The sequence below is a fragment of the Panthera pardus genome, unplaced genomic scaffold (assembly GCF_024362965.1).
Source record: "Panthera pardus isolate Hobbes unplaced genomic scaffold, ASM2436296v1 HiC_scaffold_11, whole genome shotgun sequence".
Classification (NCBI taxonomy): domain Eukaryota; kingdom Metazoa; phylum Chordata; class Mammalia; order Carnivora; family Felidae; genus Panthera; species Panthera pardus.
This window is the reverse complement of record NW_026526666.1, coordinates 85,822,736-85,848,697: the sequence shown is the minus strand read 5'-3', so window position 1 is coordinate 85,848,697 and position 25,962 is coordinate 85,822,736. Positions and strand designations below refer to the sequence as shown.

Here is a 25,962-nt window from a genome sequence, read left to right as displayed (position 1 = left end):
ATTTTTTTGAGGAACCTCCATACTGTTTTCCATAGAGGCTATACCAATGTATGTCCCCACCAACAGTGCATAAGGGTTCACTTTTCTCCACATTTTCACCAACATTTGCTATTTCTTGTCTTTTGGGGACTAGCCATTCTGACAGGCGTGAGGTGATATCTCATTGTGGTATTGTTTTGTATTTCCCTGATGATTAGTGATGTTGAGCATCTTTTCATGTTGACCAGCTGCATGTGTTCTTAGAAAAATGTCTAGTCATGGGGCACCTGGGTGGCTCAGTCGGTTACATGTCTGACTTCGACTCAGGTCATGATCTCATGGTCCATGAGTTCGAGCCCCGCATCAGGCTCTGTGCTGACCGCTTACTCAGAGCCTGGAGCCTGCTTCAGATTCTGTGTCTCCTTCTCTCTCTGCCCCTCCCCCACTCACGCTTTGTCTCACTCTGTTTCTCAAAAATAAATAAATGTAAAAAAAAATTTTTTTTTAAATGTCTAGTCAGGTCCTCTGCCCATTTTTTAATTGAAAAAAATTTATATTGCGTTGCATGAGTTCTTTATATATTTTGGATGTTAACCCCATATTGGATATATCATTAGCAAATATCTTCTCTCATTCAGTAGGTTGCCTTTCATTGTATTGATGATTTCCTTCACTGTATGAAAATTTTTTAGTTTGATATAGTGACATTTGTTTATTTTGCTTTTGTTGTCCTTGCCTGAGGAAACAGGCTAAAGTCAATGTCAAAGAGCTTACTGCCTGTTTTCTTCTAGGAGTTTATGTTTCAAGTCTTACATTTAAGCCTTTAACCCACTTTGAGTTTATTTTAATATATAATAGAGTGGTCTGGTTTTGCCGATACCACTAATTGAAAAGACTGTCTTTTTCTCCATTATATATTCTTGCCTCCTTTGTTATAGACTAATTGACCGTGTAAGAAGTAGTTTTTCTTTGGACTCTATTCTGTTACATTGATCCGTGTGTCTATTTTTGTGCCAGTACCATACTGTTTTGATTACTATAGCTTTGTAGAGTTTGACGTCCAGAAGAATGATACTTCCAGCTTTGTTCTTTTTGTTCTTTTTAAAAACTCCATTCTTGGGGCGCCTGGGTGGCGCAGTAGGTTAAGCGTCCGACTTCAGCCAGGTCACGATCTCGCGGTCCGTGAGTTCGAGCCCCACGTCAGGCTCTGGGCTGATGGCTCGGAGCCTGGAGCCTGTTTCCGATTCTGTGTCTCCCTCTCTCTCTGCCCCTCCCCCGTTCATGCTATGTCTCTCTCTGTCCCAAAAAAATAAATAAAAAACGTTGAAGAAAAAAAAAAAAAAAAACAAACTCCATTCTTTTTTAGGGGCGCTTGGCTGGCTCAGTTGGTGAAGCATGTGACTCTTGATCTCAGGGTGGTGAATTCGAGTTCCACATTGGGTGTAGAGATTACTAAAAAATAAAATTAAAAGGGGCACCCGGGTGGCTCAGTTGGGTGAGCATTTGACTTCAGCTCAGGTCATGATCTCACGGTTTGGTTCATGAGTTCAAACCCTGCACTGGGCTCACTGCTGTCAGCATGGAGCCCGCTTCAGATCCTCTGTCCCCTGCTTGCGTTCTCTCTCTCAAAAATAAATAAAACATTTGAAAAAAATAATAAAATCTTTTTAAAAATCTATTCTTTTTTTCCTTCTTATCCAGAGGCTATCTTTAATCATGGGCATGAAGCTTTTGCTTGTGATCACTAAATGCAGACCAAAACCCAACTCAGATTTCAGTCTATCCTGTTTCCTAAGGCTAAGACTCACCTGCTTCTCCCTGATTTTTTTTTAATTTTTTTTTTAACGTTTATTTATTTTTGAGACATAGAGAGACAGAGCATGAGTGGAGGAGGGACAGAGAGAGAGGGAGACACAGAATCGGAAGCAGGCTCCAGGCTCTGAGCCATCAGCCCAGAGCCCAACGCGGGGCTCGAACTCACGGACCGCGAGATCGTGACCTGAGCTGAAGTCGGACGCTTAACCGACCGAGCCACCCAGGCGCCCCTTCTCCCTGCTTTTTTAAGCATGTTAAGGGTATCCCTAGGTTTCACAGGATTTTTCAGTACTGCTTTACAGTGCTATGAGATATGACTACTTTATAGATTCTCCATTTAATCTGGATAGAGTTTGAAAGGTGTTGATACCCAACCTCTGAACCTACTTTTAGGCCAAATGAGTAGTTCATTTTAGTACTTCCCCAAAATGAAATTTGTTTAACAATGTAGCACCTAATTTTTAAGGGATAAACTTGAAATGATAGGATTTTTAATGTTGGACTGTGATTATGGACCAAGTTTTTACCAGTCCACGGAGAAATGAGAAAAATGATGTAGTGGGCTTTTTCAAGTACCATCTTTGAGTCTGAGATGATCTTTCCCACTTTTTAAAAAGGATATTTCAAGATTATAAAAATGAAAAGGTGATGTCACAAGTCTTAATTTTTAAAATCTCCTTAATTGGCAAAATAAAAGTTGACACCTGGCATTATTCCCCGCCCCTGGTCCATGACATCTCTGATGTCTGTGAGACATTCATCTAGACCAGCCCCATCACTTTACAGTTGAAGGAAGTTGGGCCAGGAATGGCAGTCTAATACAGGAATTTAAAAGCTTGAAGAAGTGCTCTACAGGTGCGTGGCCATTTGTGGCATAATGTTTGAGCCCTTACTACTAGTAATTTCCTCTGCTAAATACACATTTTGTATGTTTCTTGTCTGTTTTTTATGGATTCGGAAATGGAGGTATAGTAAGTAACCTGCCCACAGGCACACAGTTTAGGAATGATGGAGCCAGGATTTGATCCCAAGCACTCAGGCTTTGAAACCACACCTTGAGACACTCCACTGTGTCTGTGTATCACTGATACAACTATCCTGCTCACCTCTTTCATGAAGCATTCTCTAAAAATACGGAGTAGTGGCAGTGTCTGCCCAACTTTTCAAGAACATCTTTTCTTCGGTCAGGACCCTGTGAACTTCTCATTCACCACTCTGCTAAATGAAGCCTCCTGTCTGTATTATCTATACACCAACACAATTTTTTTTCAATGTCCCCATTTGATCACTCACAAAGATGTTTTTAAGAAAGTTTTCTGACCTGAATATCCTCCTAATTGTCTTTAGGTTCTATTCTAAGGAGGTCTCAGAGTCTAAGAAATTAATCTTAGTTGAGATACCAAAATCCTAAGGCAGCTGGCCCATCAGTCTTTCCATTTCAGTGACTGCTGCCCTTCAGTTTGCTGATCTATGCTGACATCATTGGCGCCCAAACAAAGAGCATTTTGCTTTATAAGACCTAGGTAAATGTAAGGCGCCATTATATCAGAAGCCAGTGTGATTGTCAGCTGTGCTGGAAACAGGAAACATGGCCAAGGAGTAAAGAATTATATGGGTAAGAATATAGCTTTAGGTTTCTTGGGTGTATAGTCAGCACTAGAAGGGATTAAATAATGGACCACACACAGAAGCTGAGAAATTGAAAGGCAAAGCTGACATAAGATATCAGGTCACTGTTAGCTGGAAATTGCTTCAACACCACCTTATGCCTGAAAAAGGGCATGGAACCTCAAAGGCATGGAGAAAAGTACCTTGTTCTTTTCTGTTACACTCAAAACACTTCAGAATAATTCCTTCTCAAGAATCATGTACTTGTGCTCAAAGGAGGAGCTGTAGCCTGTTTTCTTGAAATTAAGTTTAGAATTTGTATTTTTCTCATCAGCCTGGTCTTTGGAATCACAAGTCTGGAAAGGAGGATATTAACAGGTCATTTGGTAAGTGATGTGATCAAGTTAGCTTGCTGGATGAGCTTACTGTGTTTTTGAAGGCCAGAGGAAAAGGTGATTCTCGTACACCCATAAGAGTTGATAATTTAAAAACCAAAGTTAATATTATGCTGCAGTTAAATTTTGATGCCTGGAAATGTCAAAAGAGCAAACACCAGGCTGATGTTTGGTTTAAAAATCTAAAGGACCAGTAGCAGGAAAAGAAATAACCCCATCATAGAGCTAGCTTGCTGTGCAGTGTCTCTTTTTGGTGTGAACAGTAATTTTGCCATTGGTTTCTTTTAAAAAGGCCAGATAATCCTCTCATGTTTTCTACGAAAATGAAAAAATGTTAGGCATCAGTTGTGTGCTAATAAATGTAATTGTGCCAACATCTAAGTGCGAGGGACAGTGGTGATTTAAGAGCACAGCCTTGGGGCGCCTGGGTGGCTCAGTCGGTTAAGCGTCCGACTTCGGCTCAGGTCATGATCTTGAGGTTTGTGGGTTCAAGCCCCGCGTCGGGCTCTGTGCTGACAGCTCAGAGCCTGGAGCCTGCTTCGGATTCTGTGTTTCCTTCTCTCTCTGCCCCTCCCCTGCTCATGCTCTGTCTCTGTCTCAAAAATAAATTAAAAAAAAAAATTAAAAAGAGCACAGCCTTTAGCATCATACAGATTTAGGTTGGAAACCCACTCACCACTTGTTCTAGGGTGAGACTGGGTACCTCAACCTCTCTGAACCTCCCCTCAGGGATCATTATACCTATCTCAAGTGTTGTGAGGATTAAATGGATGATCCATATAAAACATATACTTGCCCAGTTAAATAATCGTTCAATAAAGCCATTACAGGCACAGGATCTGCTATTGGTCTCTTTCAGCCTTTACACCTAGGGCAGGCCTGAATCCTAATGCTTCCTTGCACTACCTAATCACTGTGACCAAAAATTTAAAATCCAAAGGGGCCACAGCTTGATTAACCATTTCATTCGTGTACACTTAAGATGTGGACGCCTGCCTTCTAATTGGATCCGCTCCTTGCTGCAGTTTGTCCGGTTTTCATAAACAGATTAGATGATCCCCTAAGGCAGTCTCCCAGAATCTACACAAATCCTCAAGACCCAGGTTTGGATTAGAAAGGGGAAGTAAGTAGGGTGCATGCAGCTCTGTGGAGAAGGGCCAGGAGAAACTGAACACTGCACTCTCTTTTGAGTTCTGCCCTCAAGCTTCACGCTAGATAGGGGTGGAAAGGCTGATGGTGCAAGCCCAGGGCAAGGATAGAGTCCCAAGATTTTAGAGCCCAGAAGCGTTGTCTGGAAGAGGACATTAAGGGAGACCGACACCCCTCCTTACGAGCCCCTTTTCCTCAGGCACTTCCTGGGCAAGGAAAGCCGTACCCTCCCGAGGATCTTCCGGAGAAGGGCGGCAGTCTCAAAACACCGAAAGAGAACTTAAGAAATCAGACCCCAGGCTCCACCACCACTAGAAACGCCCTATGCATGCGTAGGTGTGCGTGCGCGCGCGCGCCAGTGCGTACGCACAGACTGCTGGGATGCTGCCTCTCCCCTCTGGGTCTTCCAGTTTCCCGGCGTGCTTAGGGCCCGCCAAATGGGAGGGGGAGACGCAAGATGGCGGCAGCCGCGAACTCCGGCTCCAGCCTCCCGCTGTTCGACTGCCCGACCTGGTGAGTGGCGGGGCGGCCAGGGCTGAAGTGGCCTGGCCCGGCCTGGCTTGGCCCGGACTGGCAGGGCGGCTCATTTTTCGCAGCAAGCCGGACGGCTCAGAGACCCTGGAACTGATTGAGGGAGAACTGTCCGTCGGGCCGGGCGGCGTGTGGAGGAACCGGGAGCCCGGAGCCCGGGCCCAGAAACTGAGGAAACCCAGACTTGGGGGCTCTGAGGTGCTCGTTTAGGCAGTCCCTTGGGCGATCAGCCGGTTGCCGGGGGCGTTTCGGGGCCTTGGCCCCGAACTTACCCCAACTAGTGACTGAGTGCCTGGTGTTCTTGTGGAGCACCGTACCTGCCCCCCTGCTCTCTGTCCCGAGCGCGCACGAGCCAGCTTCCCGGCCCCATCCCAAGCTCAGCGCCCAGCATCCCTCTGTCGTTGCTGCATCTCCCGTGCAGTACTTTTCTGCCTCCCGCAGACTGGAAGCGCCCTGAGGGTAGGGACGGCTTTGACCCACCTCAGAGTAGGCATCAGTAATTTTTGGAATGAACCCCTTTCAGCCCTTCTCAAGCTCTTGGGAATAATGGAATAATTTAGGTTAGTCTTTGAGTAGGTTACAAGATGAATAAATATGCATTGCCTTGCAAGGAGACCCATCCGAGTTAGAGCTATTTCTGCTGTAGCTCATCCCAGTTTAGGTGTTATTCATCTCTTTCCCGTTATATTGAGATCCTCAAGGGCAAGGGCTGTCTGATTCACCTTTGTGTTCCCAGCCCCTAGGCCTAAGCCAGGCACACAGTAGGAGTTCAGAAAGCATGTTTTGGATGTAACATTTAACATTTCTTTCCCTGTTTTCCGGACAAAATGGGCTTTTGTTCAGTGCACTGCCCTTTCAGCAACTGCCATAGAAGAGTTGAGGCAGGATTGTGAGATGACTACGGGGTGTGTGTGTGTGTGTGTGTGTGTGTGTGTGTATGTACGTGTGTACGTGTGTATGCAAATGTAGGGGCTCTGGCAAGATTGTTCTTTCTTCAAACTTAAAAGGAGCAAAGGCCTGAAGCAAATGTGTGGCTGTTTTCTGGGTCCCTCTGCACTTTGGTAACACCCAGTTGCTTCAGTCTACAAATTGTATGTCCATTTTGGTCCCTTGCTGCATGGGTTTCAGAAGTTGGACCAGGACTGTAAACTTGTAGTTACAAGAGACTATTTGCAATCACCAGCCATTTCCTCAGTCTGGTAAGTACCAGCCACTGTTAGCTGCTTTGACCTATGTGTATCCTCCTTGAATGGTGTTATAGGAGTATAGGTTATAGGAGTATAGGGAACAGTTCCCTTAAACATACCCCTGTAGACAGACCTGTTCAAGGGTAACAAACACCTCTTGTATTTATTGGCACCTGGTTTTACGGACATGCTTTTGGATTGCCCTGGCTCCCTAATTATGCACCTCTGATTTGGTCTCAGAGCCCAGGACAGGTAGCCTCTGTTTATTCTGTGATGAGACTAATCTTGATCAGCCCCGAACACCCCTGATTCATTCTGCCTTTATATGGTATTAGTGGTAGTGGCACATCTTAGATTCCAACTTCAAGTGACCAGACTGCCCCAGCTATAGTAGTACTTGGACTCTCTGTGCTGCTTTTTCTCCAAGGTAGATATAGGTTTCTTTGGTGCTGCTCTAAATACAGATCCACTAAAGTCTGTTTTAGAGCAATTGAATCACTGGGGAAGTGTCAAATGTAGAAAGGAGCTGTAATAACAGTGAAGTAGATGACATTTCTGCTGAACATGAACTAATTATAGACTGGTAAAAGAGCTGCAGTGTTGAATGGGACAGTAATTGTAAACGGCATTTGTAAACTCATCCTGAAAATGCTTTCCTCACTCTTATTTTTCAGGGCAGGTAAACCCCCACCTGGTTTACATCTGGATGTAGTCAAAGGAGACAAGCTAATTGAGGTATGGAAACACATGTCTTCTTTTTCTTTTTTTTTTCCCTCATCACACTAAGCATTTTTGCCAGTGACTCACTTTTCCGCCCCCTCTCCTGTGCTTTGTTTTCCAGCAATGCTACTTTCGTTCATCCTGATTTTTTTTTTTTCTATTAAAAGCACATGGTGATATAACACATTCAAAACTGGTATCTCCCACAGACACTCAGTTTTTTGTGACTTCTCTCACCTGCCAGATGAAGGGTTTTAATTGATCATAGGCTTATGGGTCCCCATCAAACTGGAAGCCCTGTAACTTGGCGAATTCTTTCTCTCTGAGTATGTGGAATTGTGTTGAAGTTGCAAGATATGCAGTAACCGAAGAAGAAAGTGAATGATGTAGATTTTCACTTTTTTAAGTTGCATTTATGCAATTCAGGCCCAAGCCCTTCAAAGAAATATAGTAAGCTAAAATGCTTGTTCAGAAAGAGACTGGATTGAAGATAAAACTCATTCATTCATTCAAGACATTTACTGAATGCTTACTATGTGCCAGTCATGGTACTCAGCATACAGACTACAACAGTGAACACAACAAATGTGGTTCCTATTCTTAAATTATCTGGTGGGAAAGACAGTCACACAAAAATTAGATGATTATAATTTAAATAAGTACTATAAGGGAAAAGAGCAGAATTCCAGCTTTTACACAAGTCTTTAGAATGAACACCATACAGAACCTCAAGAGAACATGAATTTTGATTAGCTATTAGTCTGTATAAGTTTCTAAGTTTTTTAAAATCCTTATGGTACCATTTATTTACCAACAAATGGAGATTAAGTCCCCTGTGAGCATGGAGTTGTGAGTCTCCATGTTTCAAGCAGTTTTATGTTTGCTCACTCAGACAGAATTAAGGTTCAAAGCCCTATTCTTGAAAGCAGTTGTTTTCCTTTGGCCTATAGTAAAAATCAAGGTATTCCATGGTTGAAAAGCCATCTGTGAAATCTCCTGAAGGAGACCCAGGTGTTTTGCAAAGTATTAAGGCATGAGTTGTGTTGAATTTTGTGAATTCATCATGCCTTAGCCAGTCACTTAGAGACTTTTTGTTATGGGTTCTTCTGTTTTCAAGGTTACAAAACATCAAGATTATTCAAGGAAATAATTTAGCTAAAATGTCTGTAAACTCTTTTTACTGTAGACTGTTTGATAGATACAAAAAATATTTTTGCTACATGGTATGAAGCTTTGAAGACATACAGGAATTTATTTTGTTACTAGAATTTAGTAAATATTTAGTTTGTAGTAGGAAGAAACAGACAAGGAGGCCTAGTGTTAATGCTAGTATCATATTCCTTTGTGAAATAATACATATTTTCAAGGCACTCTAATTTCTCAAACATCCCGCCGATAAATGGTTTCCATTAACTGATCATGTTCTCTGTCCTTCAGTGCTCTTAGGTATGCTGAGTTGCCACACGATTGTCAAGTTACAGTCCTTAGACATCACTACATTGTTTCTGAGAAGAATAGACCTGAGATGTGCCTATTTTTAAGGATTTAGCACTTGATACTAACCGAGCTATCTATATCCTAGCCTTGTGTCAAAGGCTTGTGATGTGTTGTGATAGCTGGGTTTAAGAAGTGCAATATTAAAACAAAAGCCATGAGTCATTTAAGCCCAGTGTGTAAAGACACACTCTGAGTTATAACTCAGAGGCACAACTGAATAGTGGTATTAGCCATAGCTAGTCAAGAAATTGTGTTAGGGGCACCTGGCTGGCTCAGTCAGTAGAGCATGCCACTCTTGATCTCGGGGTTGTGAGAGCCCGATGGTGGGCATAGAGATTACTTAAAAATGAAATCTTTAAAAAAAAAAAAAAAAGAGGGAGAGAGAAAAGAAATTGTGTGTTAATGACTGTTGAAAGACCAGTGAATTAATTTCATATACTTGGACACTGTCCAAGAATTAACACATTTCCTTGATTCTAAGACATACTGTTATCCTCAGTATATTTGAACGTTTCTGTAATTGAGGTCCCTTTAATAATGAATGTATATATTTAATTTGGAGGCCCTTTCTCTCTTTTTTTTTTTTTTTTTTTTTAAATTTTTTTTAACGTTTATTTATTTTTGAGACAGAGAGGCAGAGCATGAACGGGGGAGGGGCTGAGAGAGAGGGAGACACAGAATCAGAAGCAGGTTCCAGGCTCCTAGCCGTCAGCCCAGAGCCCGACGCGGGGCTCGAACTCACAGACCATGAGATCGTGACCTGAGTTGAAGTCGGACGCTTAACTGACCGAGCCACCCAGGTGCCCCTCTCTTTTTTTTTTTTAAGTGTTTATTTTTGAGAGAGAGAGAGAGAGAGACACAGTGTGAGCAGGGGAGGGGCAGAGAGAGAGAGAGAATGAATCTGAAGCAGGCTCCAGACTCGGAGCTATCAGCACAGAGCCCAACGCTCGACCTCACAGAGACCTGAGCTGAAGTCAGATGCTCAGCCAACTGAGCCCACCCAGGTGCCCCTCTTTTTTCCCCCCTCTGAACACATACTCTAGTATATCTTTGGCACCTTAGAATCATAGAAGGTTGGTCAGTGTTGTATTAGAACCCAGGAGCGGGTAACTTTATATGTTGCTTCCTTGAGACCAGTCTGTGAGCACTGTAGTTAGCAAATTTAAGTTTGTGTGGACATAATCTGTGTGCATATAAATATGAATGAGAAATGCCGTGAGATTCAGCATGCATGGACAGTACTTGGAGAGAACAAGATGTTGAAATTTCAGGGCTCTCTCAGTTCTAAATCAATGTCTTATTTTCAACCCAAATCTTAAAGCTTGGGGATGACATGGGGATGATTGATTGAGCTGTCAGGGCTGTTGTTAAATCTTGGAGCTCCGTAGTGGTCCAGGCCTGGGACAAGCTCTGCCAGCAGCAGATGGGCACTGCCGGACAGAGTTTCCTAGAGGTGACCCATGTACCTAGCTAGATTGAACTAATTGAGGCTTAAGGCTAAGCTTGAAAGACACTGGGTAAGTAATAGTTAAAAGAAAAATTAAGAAAGTGACCCATAGTACTTGTTCACTCCTGAAAATGTTCCTTGCCTCATGGTACGTTTTTTAAGGGAGGCAGGGTGAAGAAAATCTATCATGTGGTGGTTAAAAGAGTCAGAGTCTGAAGTAAGACAGACCTGAATTTCTAATCCAGCTTTACAAATACAGTAGTGTCCCCCCTTATCCACAGTTTTGCTTTCCATGGGTTCAGTTACTGGCACAGATGATCCTCCTGACATGGTGTCAGAAGGTCAGTAGTAGCCGAATGCATCACGGTGCCTGTGCCATTCACCTCACTTCATCTCATCATATAGGCATTTTATCATCTCACATCATCGTAAGAAGGGTAAGTACAGGACAGTAAGATATTTTGAGAGAGAGAGACCACATTCACATAACTTTTATTGCAGGATATTAGAATTTTTCTTATTACTGCTGTTAATCTCTTACTGTCCCTAATTTATAAGTTAAACTTTATCATAAGGGTGTATGTGTAGGAAGAGACATAGTAGATACATACATATATTTGGTATTATCTGAGGTTTCAGGCATCAGCTGAATCAATATATCCCCCACGGATAAGGGGGTGGCTTCTGTGTTTCGCTGTGTAAACTGGAATAGGTTAATTATTTTCTTTGTGCCTCAATTTTGTCATCGTAAAAATAAGAATAAAAGTACCTACCTACCCCACAGAGTGCTGTGAAGATGAAGTGACCCAGCATAAAACGCAGCACAGTATATGGCGCATAAGTGCTCGGCAGTTGTTCCTTATCAGTATGAGGTATATTTCTGGTTTTGTAGGGGGAACACTAAAGCACAGGGTAGAATAGTGGCCCGCTGTGCATTCAGTGACAGCCAGGAATGAAATCTAAACCTCTTGAGAGCTAGCCTGGTACCATACTGACATGACTGTTTCTCTACTCAGCTTTGTGCTATCTTCTCTTGGGGATTTTAGGAGCAGCATAGTGTGAAATGTCAACTAGAGCTTAAGGAGACTTTGTGTTTAAAGGAAAAACATAGGGGTGCCTGAGTGGCTCAGTTGGTTAAGTGTCCAACTCTTGATTTTGGCCCAGGTTACAGTTCGTGAGATCGAGACCCATGTTAGGCTCTGTGCTGACAGCAGAGTCTGCTTGGGATTCTCTCTCCCTCTCACTCTCTGCCCTTTCCTGTGCATGCACGTGCTCTCTCGTGTGCTCACTCTCTCAAAATAAATAAATAAACATTTTAAGAAATAAAGGAAAAACATCATGTTCTTGAGCGGTCAAGTCGTAGACCTCTAGAACTGAGAGAAGTGTTAGCAGTAATTCATCTAGAGTCCTTCATCTACCACAGTTCAGTCTGCAACCAATCAGCAAAGGCTTTACTGATTCAGGATTAAAGGAAAATAAGGACAGTGTTGTGAATGTTCTGTAAAGCTAAATTCAGCTCGGAGAATGTCCTTTACCCTTACCCTTCCTATTTATTTGGTGTTGAAATGACCTTTCTTTTATACAAATTGTTATACTAATTGGTGACAATTTTTTTAGTGTCCTTTTTTGGCAAAATAAAAAGTTAACACTGCTCTGTCAGCTCCTTCTCCCCTCACACTCACTTATTCATGAGAGAGAGAGAGAGAGAGAGAGAGAGAAAGAGAATTCCAAGCAGGCTCCATACCCAGCGCGGAGCCCTATTTGGGGCTCGATCTCATCACCCTGAGATCAGGACCTGAGCCGAAATCAAGAGTCAGGTGCTTAACTGACTAAGCCACCCAGGTGTCCCTCCCCTCATAAATTTTTAATAACACTTCGCTGGTCTGTGAAATAATCCTTTTCTGCTATTATATTGGGGTATTCTATTATATATTGGGTTCTGTTTAGTGCCATACCAGTGTCTAGAAACATTTGGAACTCTTCTCTTGGAATTGTTTCGGACCCACAGCACATTATTTAGAATATTGGCGTTGTAAGTCATTCACACCTGAGTTCAGACTCCAGCTCTGCTACTTAACCAGCTGGGCCACCTTAGATTTGTGGCTTCATCTCTCTCAATCTGTTTTCTTGTCTTTAACAATAGAGGTGATACTTATTTCACAGAGTTTTGAGGATTTGATGAGATCATGTTTAAAATGCCTCGCAGTAGTAGTCCTTTAATAAATGTTAATCCATTCCCCCAAACCTAGAAAATCTTTGCCCCATGAAGTAGTTCCATGTTTGGACACAGCAAACACCCATTTAGAGTTAACTTGGAGTAATACTTTTCTGTGGCCAGAGTGAAGTGACAATAAAGTTAGATTTAGATGCTCATACAGTGGTATCTAATGTAATTGCACTGCCTATAGAAGATTCCAAAAATCCTCTGGGGCTATGGCAGCATAATTGGAATATATATAGGTGTTTATACCCCTGTCCTTTCCTAACCAATCGTTAATCTTCATTTGAATGTAGATTTTCTGAATAGCAGTCTTATTACTTTGTAGACATGCTTTGTATTTCTGGTTTCCTGGTTGACCTAAAATTAAGATCTGGTGAAATCTTAAATTTCCAATGGACAGAAGACAGCCACTCCCACAAGCCACTTTCATCTACTAGAATTAAGAAAAGTTCTTTTCATACCAACACAAGACCTTTAACCACTGTATTTGAGGAGATTAATTGCCATCCACCCCCCAAAAATGTTCGTAAATTATTCTGAGCTCTTTATCTTGAAGGATAGTGGGAAATAATTTTGTTTTCGCCTCAGCAAGGAATTTTATCCACTCAAGATTCTCTACTTACTAGATTGGAAGAGTTTTTGCTAAACCCTGTTGAAACGAGATTTAAGTAATATTTAATTTAATATTTATTTAGAAACTGATTATTGATGAGAAGAAGTATTACTTATTTGGGAGAAACCCTGATTTGTGTGACTTTACCATTGACCACCAGTCTTGCTCTCGGGTCCACGCTGCCTTGGTCTACCACAAGCATCTGAAGAGAGTTTTCCTAATAGATCTCAACAGTAGTAAGTAACTCACGCCCACCCTGTTTGACACATTCTCTTTGGGGCAATGTGAAAATGCTCTTTGGGTTCTTCCGTTTTGAAATCATGTTTTATTGCTCATCAAGGAAGAAGTTTTTGTTTGGTTTTTAAATCAGCCCTTCTCTATTTCTGTTATATCTCCTATTTTCCTGAAATAATTGATGACTGGAGAGAGAAGAGGGTTTTGGGGAGGCATGTTCTGGACGAGGCAATAGGAATATATAGAGAACAAAGAAAAAGTTACTCAGGAGCCAGGGGCTATGGGTATTCAGGTGTTGATAGGACCATGATAAAATTGTGGTCCAATTTAAGCAGAAGCCGTGATAAACTCCATTAATGTATTAGAGTAGTGGGGCAGGACATTAAAAAAATACTTGCTCTGAGCAAAATTTAATTTTTTATAATAGGTTCAAAGCATTTTGCTTTGACTACTAATAATACCAATTTTAATTGGATAAGCACACTCCAAGTAAGATTTTCAACTCTGCCAAAGATGATCCCAGAAATGTAATTGAGACTTCATGGGGCCCTGAAGTTTGTTCATTTGTCCATGTATAAATATAGTGTAAAATGTAAAGGCTCCTGCTTCTAGGCTGGTCGTGTTCTATCCTTTCTCCCCTCCTCTAACACACACACACACACACACACACGCACACACACACACACACACACACAAAGACACAATATGCTTATATAATGGCTTTGGAGAAACTTGCCTCACCAGTACTTAACTTGCAAATTTATCTCATTTTTTCTCTCCATTTTATAACATGCAGAATGCAGACATGGAAAAATATTCAAACTCTCCAGTAGGATTTTGGCTTGCCTTGGCATTCATATTGTACCTGTTTCAGCCAGCCTCCTTTATTGTCCTGGGGAAAACCCAAATATAACTGCCACCAGGCCAGAAGTTCTTATGTTCCCTTATACTTGGGGCTGGAGAGGTCAGACACAGTGATGCCTGTCTTCTGCCTTGGGGGGCATGGCTCTTGCTGGGTTGGAGCCATTCCTGCTGAACCCAGAATGAAGCCAAACTTGTCTGGCAGCAGAGAGCAAGCAGTGGTCTTTATTACATGGGGTAACGTCAGGTCTGAAGATGTATAAGAGATCCACTGAAGAGATTCAAGACCCAATGAAGAGTTTCCTTTTCATTTTGACACATGGACAAGGGATGCAGAGCGGACCCGGTGCTGTTTTCATTTTAAAAAAACAAAACTGATGTTCTGGGAGGAGCTGTTCTCCCTCCTACAACTCAGGTTGGTTTTTGTTTCTGTTTTCTCTCTTATATTTCTGATTTGGTTATTCCCAGCACACGGCACTTTCTTGGGTCACATTCGGTTGGAGCCTCACAAGCCTCAGCAAATTCCCATCGATTCCACAGTCCTCGTTTGGTGCATCCACAAGGGCATATACTCTACGTGAGAAGCCTCAGACACTGCCGTCAGCTGTGAAAGGAGATGAGAAGATGGGTGGAGAGGATGATGAACTCAAGGGCTTACTGGGGCTTCCAGAGGAGGAGACCGAGCTTGATGTAATTTCACGTCTGTCTATGACATTGTTTTGTCTTTGGGGACTCTAGCTTTCAGTATGTAGCTTGAGATGCCAGTGACCTAGCATCAGGAGGTTTTCTTGAGCCCAGTAGTGGGCCTTTGCCACTTTGCCAGGCAGTGTGGCCACATGTGACATGCCTGGGAAAGCTGCACTGTGTTGGGCTTGTTGTGTACAGCCAGTAGACTTCATGGTTGTCTGCCCACCTTCACCAGATGTTAGAAGCCAAGGCTGCGAGTTAAACTTTTCTAGAGCTGCACTGTCTAATGCTATAGCTACTAACCACATTTCAGGTACTCAGTAGTCACATGTGGCAAGTGACCGTATTGAGTGGCAAAGATATAGAACATTTCCGGCACCTGGAAACATAAGCCTCAGAGAGACTGAAGTTTTCATTCGTTTACATTGCTTTTTTTTGATATTGTTCGAATAGCCCAAGAAACTTCTGAGTAGAACTAGGCTGCGTTTGTTCTTTTGGGCCCGGCTGCCCTGAAGGCCATGAATTTTACAAGATTTAATGTAAAGTGCTGAAGTTTTCCTTTTCTAGAGGCTGACCCCAGTGGCTTGTGATGTGGCTGTTTCCATTTACATGTCTGTCGCTGCACTGGTGTGACTGGTCTATTCAGGTAGACCAGCATGTCCTTAACCACCCTCATTCATATACCTCTTGTTCACCAGGGCAGTTTCCCAGCCCTTAGGAAGAAAAGCACAGTGGAAATCTTACAGTTTCAAAGTTATTTGTTCTAAAGAAGTAGCCTCAGTGACTTGCTGACAGTCACTCCTGTGACTGTGCTGCTTCCGTGCTTCCCTGTTTTTTAAGTTCAGTTTGTTAGGTCCTCTCTGGGTCTTCAAGACATTTGTTCTCAAGACATTTGGAATGTCTCAGACTGCAGTGCAGATTGGAATAAGTCCAGAGGATTGGGAAGAGGCAGGCGGCAGTGCTGAGGCCAAGTTAATCATTGAAATAGATGGGCGGTTATGAATAGAAATGGGGCCATATGCAGGGACGGGAAGTGACAAACTATTAATGCCAAATATTAAGTGCCCCTGGCCCTGTCCTTCTGAGCTTCAGTGGGCAGGGCCTGCTGGGAAAGAAGCTATCAGTTGCCCGCTCTGTTTCGTTAATTCAGAGTGGTTCGTGGGGTTCCTCCCAGCCACATTCTTTCATTCCCCAGCTTGACGACATGATAGTCTTTCTTCCGCCCCACAAAACACAAAACCTCAACTCAAGGATACTTGCACAGATGATCTGTTCTCAACTCAGGGTTGTTCACCTTCTTTTGACCATCACTGCCCTGCTGGTCAGTGAGGATGTTCCACATTCTGTCAAAAGAGGTTTGTTAATAGTAGCAGTCCAAGGGTGGTAATGAATTTTTTTTGGAATACAGAAGAGAATGCTGTTTGCCTGCAGAGGTTAAGGTTCACTTCTAAAGCCTTCTTGCTCTTTGTTTAGCTCTATGTTCTTCAAATTCCCTGTGTACTGACTCCTGTCTGTCTTGTGTGAACCCTGGCCTAGAACCTGACAGAGTTCAACACTGCCCACAACAAGCGGATTTCCACCCTGACCATTGAGGAGGGGAATCTCGACATTCAGAGACCAAAGAGAAAGAGGAAGAACTCACGGGTGACTTTCAGTGAGGATGATGAGATCATCAATCCAGGTGAGGTATCTTCCTGGTTTCTTCTGATGAGAAAGCTGGATCTCTGAGAGTATTGTGCACAGTGTGTAGGTTAGTTGTAATGTTTCTCAGCAAGGTTTAGAACGACCGGCACTGTATTAAGGGGAGAGGTTTTCTTATGGTGCCTTGGTGAAGTACCCTCAAACACTCAAGCATTATCCAGTTGCGTTGTGAAAGAAATAGCCAAAGGAGGGGCCCGTGTAATTCAGTAGACAGAGCCAGGCTGTGATTCTCCCCTGCTGATCTGCAGGGGAGATGCTAAGTCTGCGTCATAGCAGAAGTTTAGGTAAAGTAGGGTTGTTTGCTATCTTTACCTCAGAGTAGAACATTATTGTCTTTGTGGAGTTCTGAGTACGAATGGTACCTCTCTCTAAGATTGGAAAACCTTTTGCCGTCACCATGAACTGCACTGAAGACTTGCCTCTCTGTAAGGAAGTAATCTCTAGAAAATTTGTATGGAAATGTCGGCAAGGTGAGAGCATCAGTTTATGGGAAGGCCACCAAGTTCACTAACTTGTTCCGTCCTTCAACAACCACTTACTGGGTATACACAGTATGACAGGTACTCTGGTAGGTGAGGTGGACGACATAGAGACCCAAGGTATAGTTTGTATGATGAAGATGGAATTGAGATTCAGAAAACCTTGTTTGAAATCAGTCTCGGTGGATGGAAACGAGGATCCCAAACTTTTACTTCCCAAATGAAATACATTGAGAATAACTTTCAAGTCCTGCGTTTAGGTTCAAAAATACCAATTATTTAAATGGAGAAGATCTGTTCCAGTGACAGCTCATGAAAAAAAAAGATGTGGGGATTTCAGTTAATTGAATGAGTCATCAGGGTGATGTGGCAACTAGTCAGGTGCAGTTAAAAATTGCATGAAGACTAGGGGACAGCAACCCCACTCATTTGTGTTCTCAGCAGAACTCACCCGGATGGGTTACCAAATGCAAGCGTGACCTCAGCCACCAGATGTGTTATGTAGTCCTGAGGGAGGAGGAGACTTGCAGCTATGGAAAACCTCCTCCAAATGCTGGGTAGGGGGATCATGCTTGAGGAGGCACAGCCACTGCGGTTGGGTATTTGCAGGGCTGACCTTAGAGAGGAAGGAGCAGGCAAAGCCAGAGCCAGTGAGTAGCAAGTATTTGGCTCAGCATAAAAAGCAACGAGATTCTCTTTCTCTCTCTCTTTCTCTCTCTCTCTCTCTCTTTCTCTTCTCTCTCTCTTTCTCTTTCTCTCTCTTTCTCTCTCTCTTTCTCTCTCTCTCTCTCTCTCTTTCTCTCTCTCTCTCTCTTTCTCTCTCTCTCTCTCTTTCTCTCTCTCTCTTTCTCTCTCTCTCTCTCTTTCTCCTCTCTCTCTCTCTCTTTCTCTCTCTCTCCTCTCTCTCTTTCTCTCTCTCTCTCCCTCCCTCCCTCTCTCTCCCTCCCTCCCTCTCTCTCTCTCTCCCCCTCCTTCTCCCTCTCTCTCCCCCTCCTTCTCCCTCTCTCTCCCCCTCCTTCTCCCTCTCTCTCTCTCCCTCCCTCTCTCTTTCTCTCTCTCCCTCCCTCTCCCTCTCTCTCTCTCTCCCCCTCCTTCTCCCTCTCTCTCTCTCCCTCCCTCTCCTCCCTTTCCCTCTCCCTCTCCCTCTCTCTTTCTCCCTCCATCTCTCTCTCTGTCCTCCCTCCTTCTCTCCCTCCCTCTTCCTCTCTCTCTCTCCCTCCACCTCTCTCTCTCTCTTTCTCTTTCTCTCTCTCCTTCTCTCTCTCCTTCTCTCTCTCCCTCCCTCTCCCTCCCTCCCTCTCTCCCTCTCCCTCCCTCCCTCTCTCCCTCTCCTTCCCTCCCTCTCTCCCTCTCCCTCCTCTCTCCCTCCCTCTCCCTCTCCCTCTCCCTCCCTCTCTCTCTCCCTCCCTCTCTCTCTCCCTCTCCCTCCCTCTCCCTCCCTCTCTCTCCCTCTCTCTCTCTCTCTCCCTCCTTCTCTCTCTCCCTCTCTGTCTTTCTGTCTCTCTGTCTCTATCTCTCTCACTCTCACTGTCCCACCCCACCCCACCCCCCCGCCTCTCCGTCTCCCTCTCCCTCCCCTTCCTGGCTTGCATATGCATGTGTTCTCTTTCTCAAATAAATAAGCATTTTTTTAATAATGTTTTATTTACTTTGGAGAGGGAGGGAGGGAGGGGCAGAGAGTGAGGGAGACACAGAATTCAAAGCAGGCTCCAGGCTCTGAGCTGTCAGCACAGAGCCCAACACAGGGTTCAAACCTGTGAACCATGAGATCATAACCTGAGCTGAAGTCGGACGCTTAACCAGTTGAGCCACCCAAGTGCCCCAATAGATAAACATTTTTAAAGGGGCAGGGCAGCACCTGGGTGGCTCAGTCAGTTAAGTGTCAACTCCCGGATTTCAGCTCAGGTCATGATCTTCACGGTTCGTGCTCATGCGCTTGCTCTCTCTCTCGCTGTCTCTCAAAATAAGTAAACATTAACAAAAAAATGAATCCTTACGTTTATTTAATTTATTTTTTTAGTTTATTTATTTGTTTTGAGAGAGAAAGAGAACAAACAGGAGTGACAGAAGGAGAATCCCAAGCAGGCTCCACGTTGTCAGCACAGAGCCTGACATGGGGCTGTATCTCACAAAATGGGATCACGACCTGAGCTAAGATCAAGAGTCCGACACCTAACCAACTGAGTTACCCAGGCACCCCAAATCCCTCTTACATTTAGAGGAAGAATTAACAGGATTCCAGTGAAAGATTGGGCATTTGTTTGGTATGTGGAGTGGAGGAGATTACTCTCCAAAGCAGTGAATACCCAGTGGAAATGTTCAGGCAGGGGCCAAGTGACCAATTAGGGAGACTTATTTCTGGGCCCCAGAACCTATTGAATAAGAGTTCCTAGGAGTTGGACCTAGAAATCTATAGTTTTAAACAAGCTCTTTTTTTGTACTGATGAACAGCCATCAAATTGGGAATCCCTGAACTAGTCAATCTTTTAAATCTCTTTCAGAACTCAGGGTCTGGTCTGCTCTGTTTTTCTCCTTAAAAATTATTGCCCTGGAGCAGAATGTGTACTCGGCAGAGCATAGCATGGGTGTTAAGAGGACGTAGGTTTTGAAATCGACCTCCACATTTAGTAGCTGTGTGAGCTTGACCAAGTGACTTAACAGATACTGGCCTCATAGGATTGGTGGGGAGGCTAAATGTTTAGTATATGTAAAAGTACTTCAGATCAGTGCTTGGCACTCAGTAAGCCCCTGGTAAGTGTTAACCATTATCCCTCCCCATCATCATCGACCACCGCTTTTGCCTTTTATCCGTGCAACCTTTCCTGTACCAGAAGTAGACTTAGCAAGGAATTTGTTGCTAGATCCTCAAGGAACAGAGATCTCGTGGAATGGGTACGTCCTCTCAGGGTGGAATGGCTAGAGATGAGGAGAGCACAGGAGTGCCATTCAGCCAGCACAGCGCAAGACAGGTCCCCCGAGAGTTTGCCCCGGCCCTCTGCAGGCGCATCGCACACGTGGAGTGTGTACCCCATTAGCCACTCCTCTTGGGCTCCAGTTGCTCTTGTGCTTTGTTTGGCTTTCCTTGCCGGAGGGATGATTGGAACAGGACTCCTGTGGGGTTGAGAAAAAAGGTGAGGATGCCTTTTTTACAGCCCTCATCTCCTTCCTAATGAGCCTGGATATCTTTTCCTCTTCTTCCCTATAGAAGTCATTCGTTTGTTTATTCACTGAACAAAGATTGGTCGTGAATGTAATGCCAGGGTGTATTGTTTAGAGGCATCCTAATCTGTGAAAAGCCAGACAGGGGTTAATTACTCAAATAGGGAATCTTTGTTTTCCTAAGGGATTCATAGGAGTCTTTCTTTTCTTTCTTCCTTCCTTCCTTCCTTCCTTCTTCTTCCTTCCTTCCTTCTTCTTCCCTTCTTCCTTCCCTTCCTTCCCTTCCCTCCCTCCCCCCCTTCCTTTTCTTCCCTTCCTTCCCTTCCTCCCTCCCCTTCCTTTTTCTTCCCTTCCTTCCCTTCCTCCCCTTCCTCCCTCCCTTTCCTTCCCTCCCTCCCTTTCCTTCCTCCCTCCCTTTCCTTCCTCCCTCACTCTCTTCCTCCCTCAAATTGGTTTCCATATAATACCCAGTGCTCATCCCAACAGGTGCCCTCCCTCAATGCCCATCACCCACTTTCCCCTCTCTCCCACCCCCCATCAACACTAGGAGTGTTTCTTTTAATAACAGTCACCCTCTATGCATTTAAAATAAGATAAACAACACCTATTAGGGAAACTTCCTTTCCCACCACTATATTAAGACAAAGAGGTCTTGGAGTGGGTTTTTAGTAATAATAGTAAGTCTCCCTTCCTGTTTCCACACACTTAGCCTTCAGCAAGAAAGCTCCTGTTCATCCCAGGCAGTCCAGCCCAGTGGTCCCCTCTGTGCTCCAGGAACACTGTTTTGCACCCCTCCGTTGTGTTGTAGCCTGTCTGGCTTTTCATCTGTGACCTCCTTAAAGGCAGGACAGTATCTTGCTCTTTTACTTCCATCCTTGATGTCCAGTAAATGAGGCATGAGTGAGTGACCAGCTGCAAGCACATCCCTTACTTGGTCTTAGCGCTGTCTTTCTGCAGCAAATGAAGCTAGAAACTTAATAGGGCACAATAATGTGTGTGTACCCTGTGAAAAGGGGGGCTGCTCTCCATGCCGCCTCGACAGGGGGCTTCAAATCCTTCAGTAAAATTCTTGATTGTATACAGTTGTCAGGTCAAAGGCCAGGTTAAGTTTTCCCTTTCTGTTATTTGCTAATGAGCAGGCATTGGCAAGGTATGTGGTATGTGGCCGCTTCACATGTCTCACGTGTCATCATTTTATCACTGGCTTGGGGTTGATAATATCTGCTCTTTGGTTTCTCTCTTCAAAAGGACATATGTGGGGGCACGTGAGTGGCTCAGTCGGTTAAGCGTCTGACTTTGGCTCAGGTCATGATCTCACAGTTCGTGAGTTCAAGCCCCATGTCGGGCTCTGTGCTGACAGCTCAGAGCCTGGAGCCTGCTTTGGATTCTGTGTCTCCCCTCTGTCTGCCCCTCGGCCACTTGCACTCTGTCTCTTGCATTGTCTCAAAAATAAACAAACATTTAAAAAAAAATTAAAAAAAAAAAAAAAGCACATATGTGGAATGGAAAAAAAACTTGGGGAGGGTAGGTACAGTGCAGTGGTCCAGGGGCCCAGGCCTATTTCTGGCTGCTTGAACACAAATCCTGGTCCCCCCACTCTCCAGCAGGGTGACTGGGCCAGGCAGCTCACTCATCGACGCCTGAGTGTGTCTGTTAGATGTTGATTGTAGCAGTACCTGCCTCATAGAGTTGTGAGGATTTAACATGGTGCCAGCACTCAGTAAACACTCAGAATTGCTAGCTGTATTCTACTGTTTGAATATGAGTTGTTGTGGTTACTTTGTTTGCAGTGAGCCCTGTTCCCTTAATCCTCCCAGCAGAGTATCAAACTAATTACCCTCTGGTGTCTTCTGCAGAGGATGTGGATCCCTCAGTTGGTCGCTTCCGGAACATGGTGCAGACTGCAGTGGTCCCGGTCAAGGTAGGAAGCACATTGTAACACTGTTCGGAATGCCATACAGTCTGGTTTAAAAACCCACTCTTTTGGGGTGCCTGGTAGGCTCAGTCAGTCAGCATGCAACTCTTGATCTTGGGGTTGTAGGTTTGAGCCCCACGTTGGGTATAGAGATTACTTTAAAATCTTTAAAAGAAAAAAATGAAAATAAAAAATAAAACCCCACTCTTTTATGTGTAGGTAAGTGTTAAATGTGTGCTTAATTAAAATTGTTTTTTAATGTTCATTCATGTATTTTGAGAGAGAGACTGTGCATGTGTAAGCAGGGGAGGGGCAGAGGGAGGGGGGGGGAGAGAGAGAATCACAAGCAGTCTCCATGCTGTCAGCACAGAGACTGATGCGAGGCTCGATCCCACAATCATGAGATCATGACCTGAGCTGAAACCGAGAGCCGGACACTTAACGCACTGAGCCACTCGGGCGCCCTGTGTGTGCTTAATTTTAAAACACATTCTTTTGTTCCTCTGTTTTTTCATGCCTGTAGAAAGACTTTCACCCCACCTGAATCTAGGGGATCCTGGAGTGCCATAGAAAGGCTGCAGGCGGACTGGCCAGCTGGATGCTGTGTATAAATTCTGATGTGATGGGAGCCTATAAATTTACCTCCAGCAGGGTGCAGAGAAGCCCACTTTTCTTTAGCCTTGCCCTTCTGGCTTGAAGTCAGCTATTAGGGGAGGAGGAACATTGTCACGTTTCTGCATGGCACCTCCAGCTTGGCCGTGCCTTTGTCTTGTGGTTGAGAATGGTGCAGATAGGAAAGCCAGTCCAGATCAGGATTAGGTTGAAAGATCAGGTATGTTGAAGAACCAAGAGGTGGAAGTTACAGAGATGTTCTAATTGCTCAACATGTGGAGGAACTACGTGGCAGCTGGGACTGTCATAGGGGGCAAGTGACCCCTTGAAATAGTGAGACCTGTCAACAGAGATATTCAAAAAAGTGATTGGAAGATGCTGGTCACAGATGCTATAGAAAGTTTTATTTAAAAAACAAAACAAAAAAATTAAACTTTAGATTGATAATATCTGTCAAATTTCTGGTTAGAAATTTCTGGTTAGTCTTTTTTAATCCAAAAGGGTCAGAGGGTTGAGGGGGATCTTTCATGAGCATTCATAAGCCAGTGTGAAAAAGTACAAGATGACGTGTTTCTCTGTTGTCTCCATAGCATTCAGGTCACGTTTCTCCTTGAGCTCCTTCCTTCCTTCCTCCCTCCCTCCCTCCTCCCTCCCTCCCTCCCTCCCTCCCTTCCTTCTTTCCTTCCTTCCTTCTTTCCTTCCTTCCTTCCTTCCTTCCTTCCTTCCTTCCTTCCTTCCAAATGTTCTGTTGTCATTAAAGTATAAAACCAGCAAGAGGAGCCTGGCTGGTTCAGTCGGTAGAGCATGATCTCGGGGTTGTAAGTTCAAGCCCCTCGTTGGGTATAGAGATTACTTTAAAAAATAAAATATAAAACCAGATGTTTTTACTTCTTTGTCAATTTCATTATGGTATAATTTACATATGATAAAATACATTTAAGTGTACAGTTTGAGTTTTGACAAATGTATACACCTGGGTTACCACCACCATACTCCATGTATAGCTTTGTATCACCCCAGAAAGTTTACTTATGTACTCTTGCTGTCAGTTCCCCACCCCCCCCCGCCCCCCAGCCCCAGGCACCCAGTGAACTGCTTTCTGTCACCACAGATTTGTTCTGCTCTCAGATTAATGTTTAAAAGTCGTGTGGTCAACGTGAAGATATTGACTTTTTACTTAAATACTTGTATTACTTGTTATCACCACTGTTTCCTAAAAGGGCATTTTTAAAATCAAAAAAGAGAGGGAGGGGTGTGACCTTATGACAAAGAGTAGTCACTTAAACTGGGTAAGTTTTACTTTATGAAAAGCTCACACGTCCTCATTTTTCCCAGTGCATTGTAGGATGGTGAACACTTTGTGTGGAGCAGTATTTGGGAACCATCAATGTTAGACAACCACTGTCAGGTGGTCTCTTCAAACCCTGAGATTTCAGGAGAGTGAAATAGGTTGTCTAGGAAACAAAACAAGCTAGAGGGTTAGGGGCCTTCTTCAAGTTTTCTAGGGTTGGAATAGAAAAGGCTAACTGACACCCTCTCGTGTCTTACCTCTTGTCTCCTCTGTTTCTTGTGAACCACAGAAGAAGCGGGTGGAAGGCCCTGGCTCCCTGGGCCTGGAGGAATCAGGGAGCAGGCGCATGCAGAACTTTGCATTCAGTGGAGGACTCTACGGGGGCCTGCCCCCCACGCACAGTGAAGCCGGCTCTCAGCCACACGGCATCCATGGGACAGCACTCATCGGTGGCTTGCCCATGCCATACCCGAACCTCGCCCCTGACGTGGACTTGACTCCCGTCGTGCCGTCAGCAGTGAACATGAACCCTGCACCAAATCCTGCAGTCTATAACCCCGAAGCTGTCAATGAACCCAAGAAGAAGAAATATGCAAAAGAGGCTTGGCCGGGCAAGAAGCCTACACCTTCCTTACTGATTTGATATTTTTGGTCATGGAGAAGGGTGGGATTGGGTGGGAATTGGGTGGAAGGGTGACGGGGGAGCTAATGAACTAGGGAGAAAAACTTTCCATGTGTGCGGTCTCGTCTTTCAGAATGTCTCCTGGGGCCCTAACCATGTAATGTTAAAGCTGGGGTGGGGTTGGACTATCCCATAAAGACCTGTCTTCAGAACACTATGAGTGTAGAACAGTGTTTCATATTTCCCACTAGGTAGGCTGCCCTGGCCCTTTCCCAGGCCTCTTCCATCACCACCTTTTTCTTTTCTTCCTCGTTCTGGGGTCAGTTTGATTTAAAGTCATGTGTACCCTGGGGAGAGACTCTAGGCCCTCCGGTGGCATCTAGAGCTGTGCTGATGGTAGCAGCATCACCAGCCTGTGGGTCCAGCAGCCTGGTTTCTGTTTACTGTCCCCTGCAAGTCCCAGGTAGCAAAGGGTTCGCCATGGATCCCAGGTCTATCAAAAGAGGGTTTAGAATTCTTCAGTTAAGCTGAGGTTTCAACTCAGAAATGTTTGCCTGGGTCACTGGTTTTGAGGTCCAATAGTTAGGCTTTTTTCTCTTTTGTCCTTTCTGTTGGAATGAGAACATTTTGATTTTCTTCATCTGTGACCAGTGCTGTAGATACAGGTGGGTAGTTTGAAACTTACGGTATTGTTTGAACTTCACTTGTTTCTCTTGTCACACCTGAGTACTCTACTTGCTGAAGTTTTTCGTTTGATTCCAGAGTACTGTCCTCTACTCTTTAAGGCATTGCTTTCCTATTCAAGTGTGTTATGAAGGCAATTTTTAAAGGATATGACCAGTTAGAGCAGCAATTCCAATTGAAAAAATTTTACTTTGCAAGTAACTGATGTCTCTAAGAGGACATTTTTAGGTGTTGGTTCAGAGGCTCTCCACCCCCCCCCCCCCACCCCCTTTACTGAGAGCTCTCATAACCCAGAGCTCCAGGACTCGGCCCAGTAACAAACACAGGAGACGAAGGTAGCAAACAGTGATATGAGCTTTGTACAGAGATTTGTACATTTGTGTAATAGGCCTTTTCACGCTTTATGTGTAGCTTTTTACCTGTAACCTTTATTACATTGTAAATTAAACGTAACTTTTGTCATTCGTGCAGTCTGTGATTCGGTCGCCATCACGGATTCCCGCTGCCATCAGGGAATGTTTTGTCGGAGGTGCAGGTAGGCTTGGGAAGCGATGC

The 25,962-nt window shown here is 44.2% G+C and overlaps 1 protein-coding gene and 1 non-coding gene across 2 annotated transcripts; both read left to right on the top strand.

The window, feature by feature from the left end:
* The first annotated feature begins 5,327 nt into the window (after window positions 1–5,327).
* PPP1R8 (protein phosphatase 1 regulatory subunit 8) lies at window positions 5,328–25,871 on the top strand. The gene is given in 8 exon segments (XM_019432497.2): window positions 5,328–5,459; window positions 7,339–7,399; window positions 13,245–13,398; window positions 14,726–14,799; window positions 14,801–14,947; window positions 16,481–16,625; window positions 22,140–22,204; window positions 24,391–25,871. Coding segments are annotated over 8 exon segments (1,056 nt in total). The 5' UTR covers window positions 5,328–5,403; the 3' UTR covers window positions 24,745–25,871.
* Window positions 8,931–9,096, top strand: LOC128776021 (small Cajal body-specific RNA 1). Its single transcript, XR_008420996.1, has one exon. It is a non-coding gene; the product is annotated as a small Cajal body-specific RNA 1 (non-coding RNA).
* Window positions 25,872–25,962: the final 91 nt, after the last annotated feature.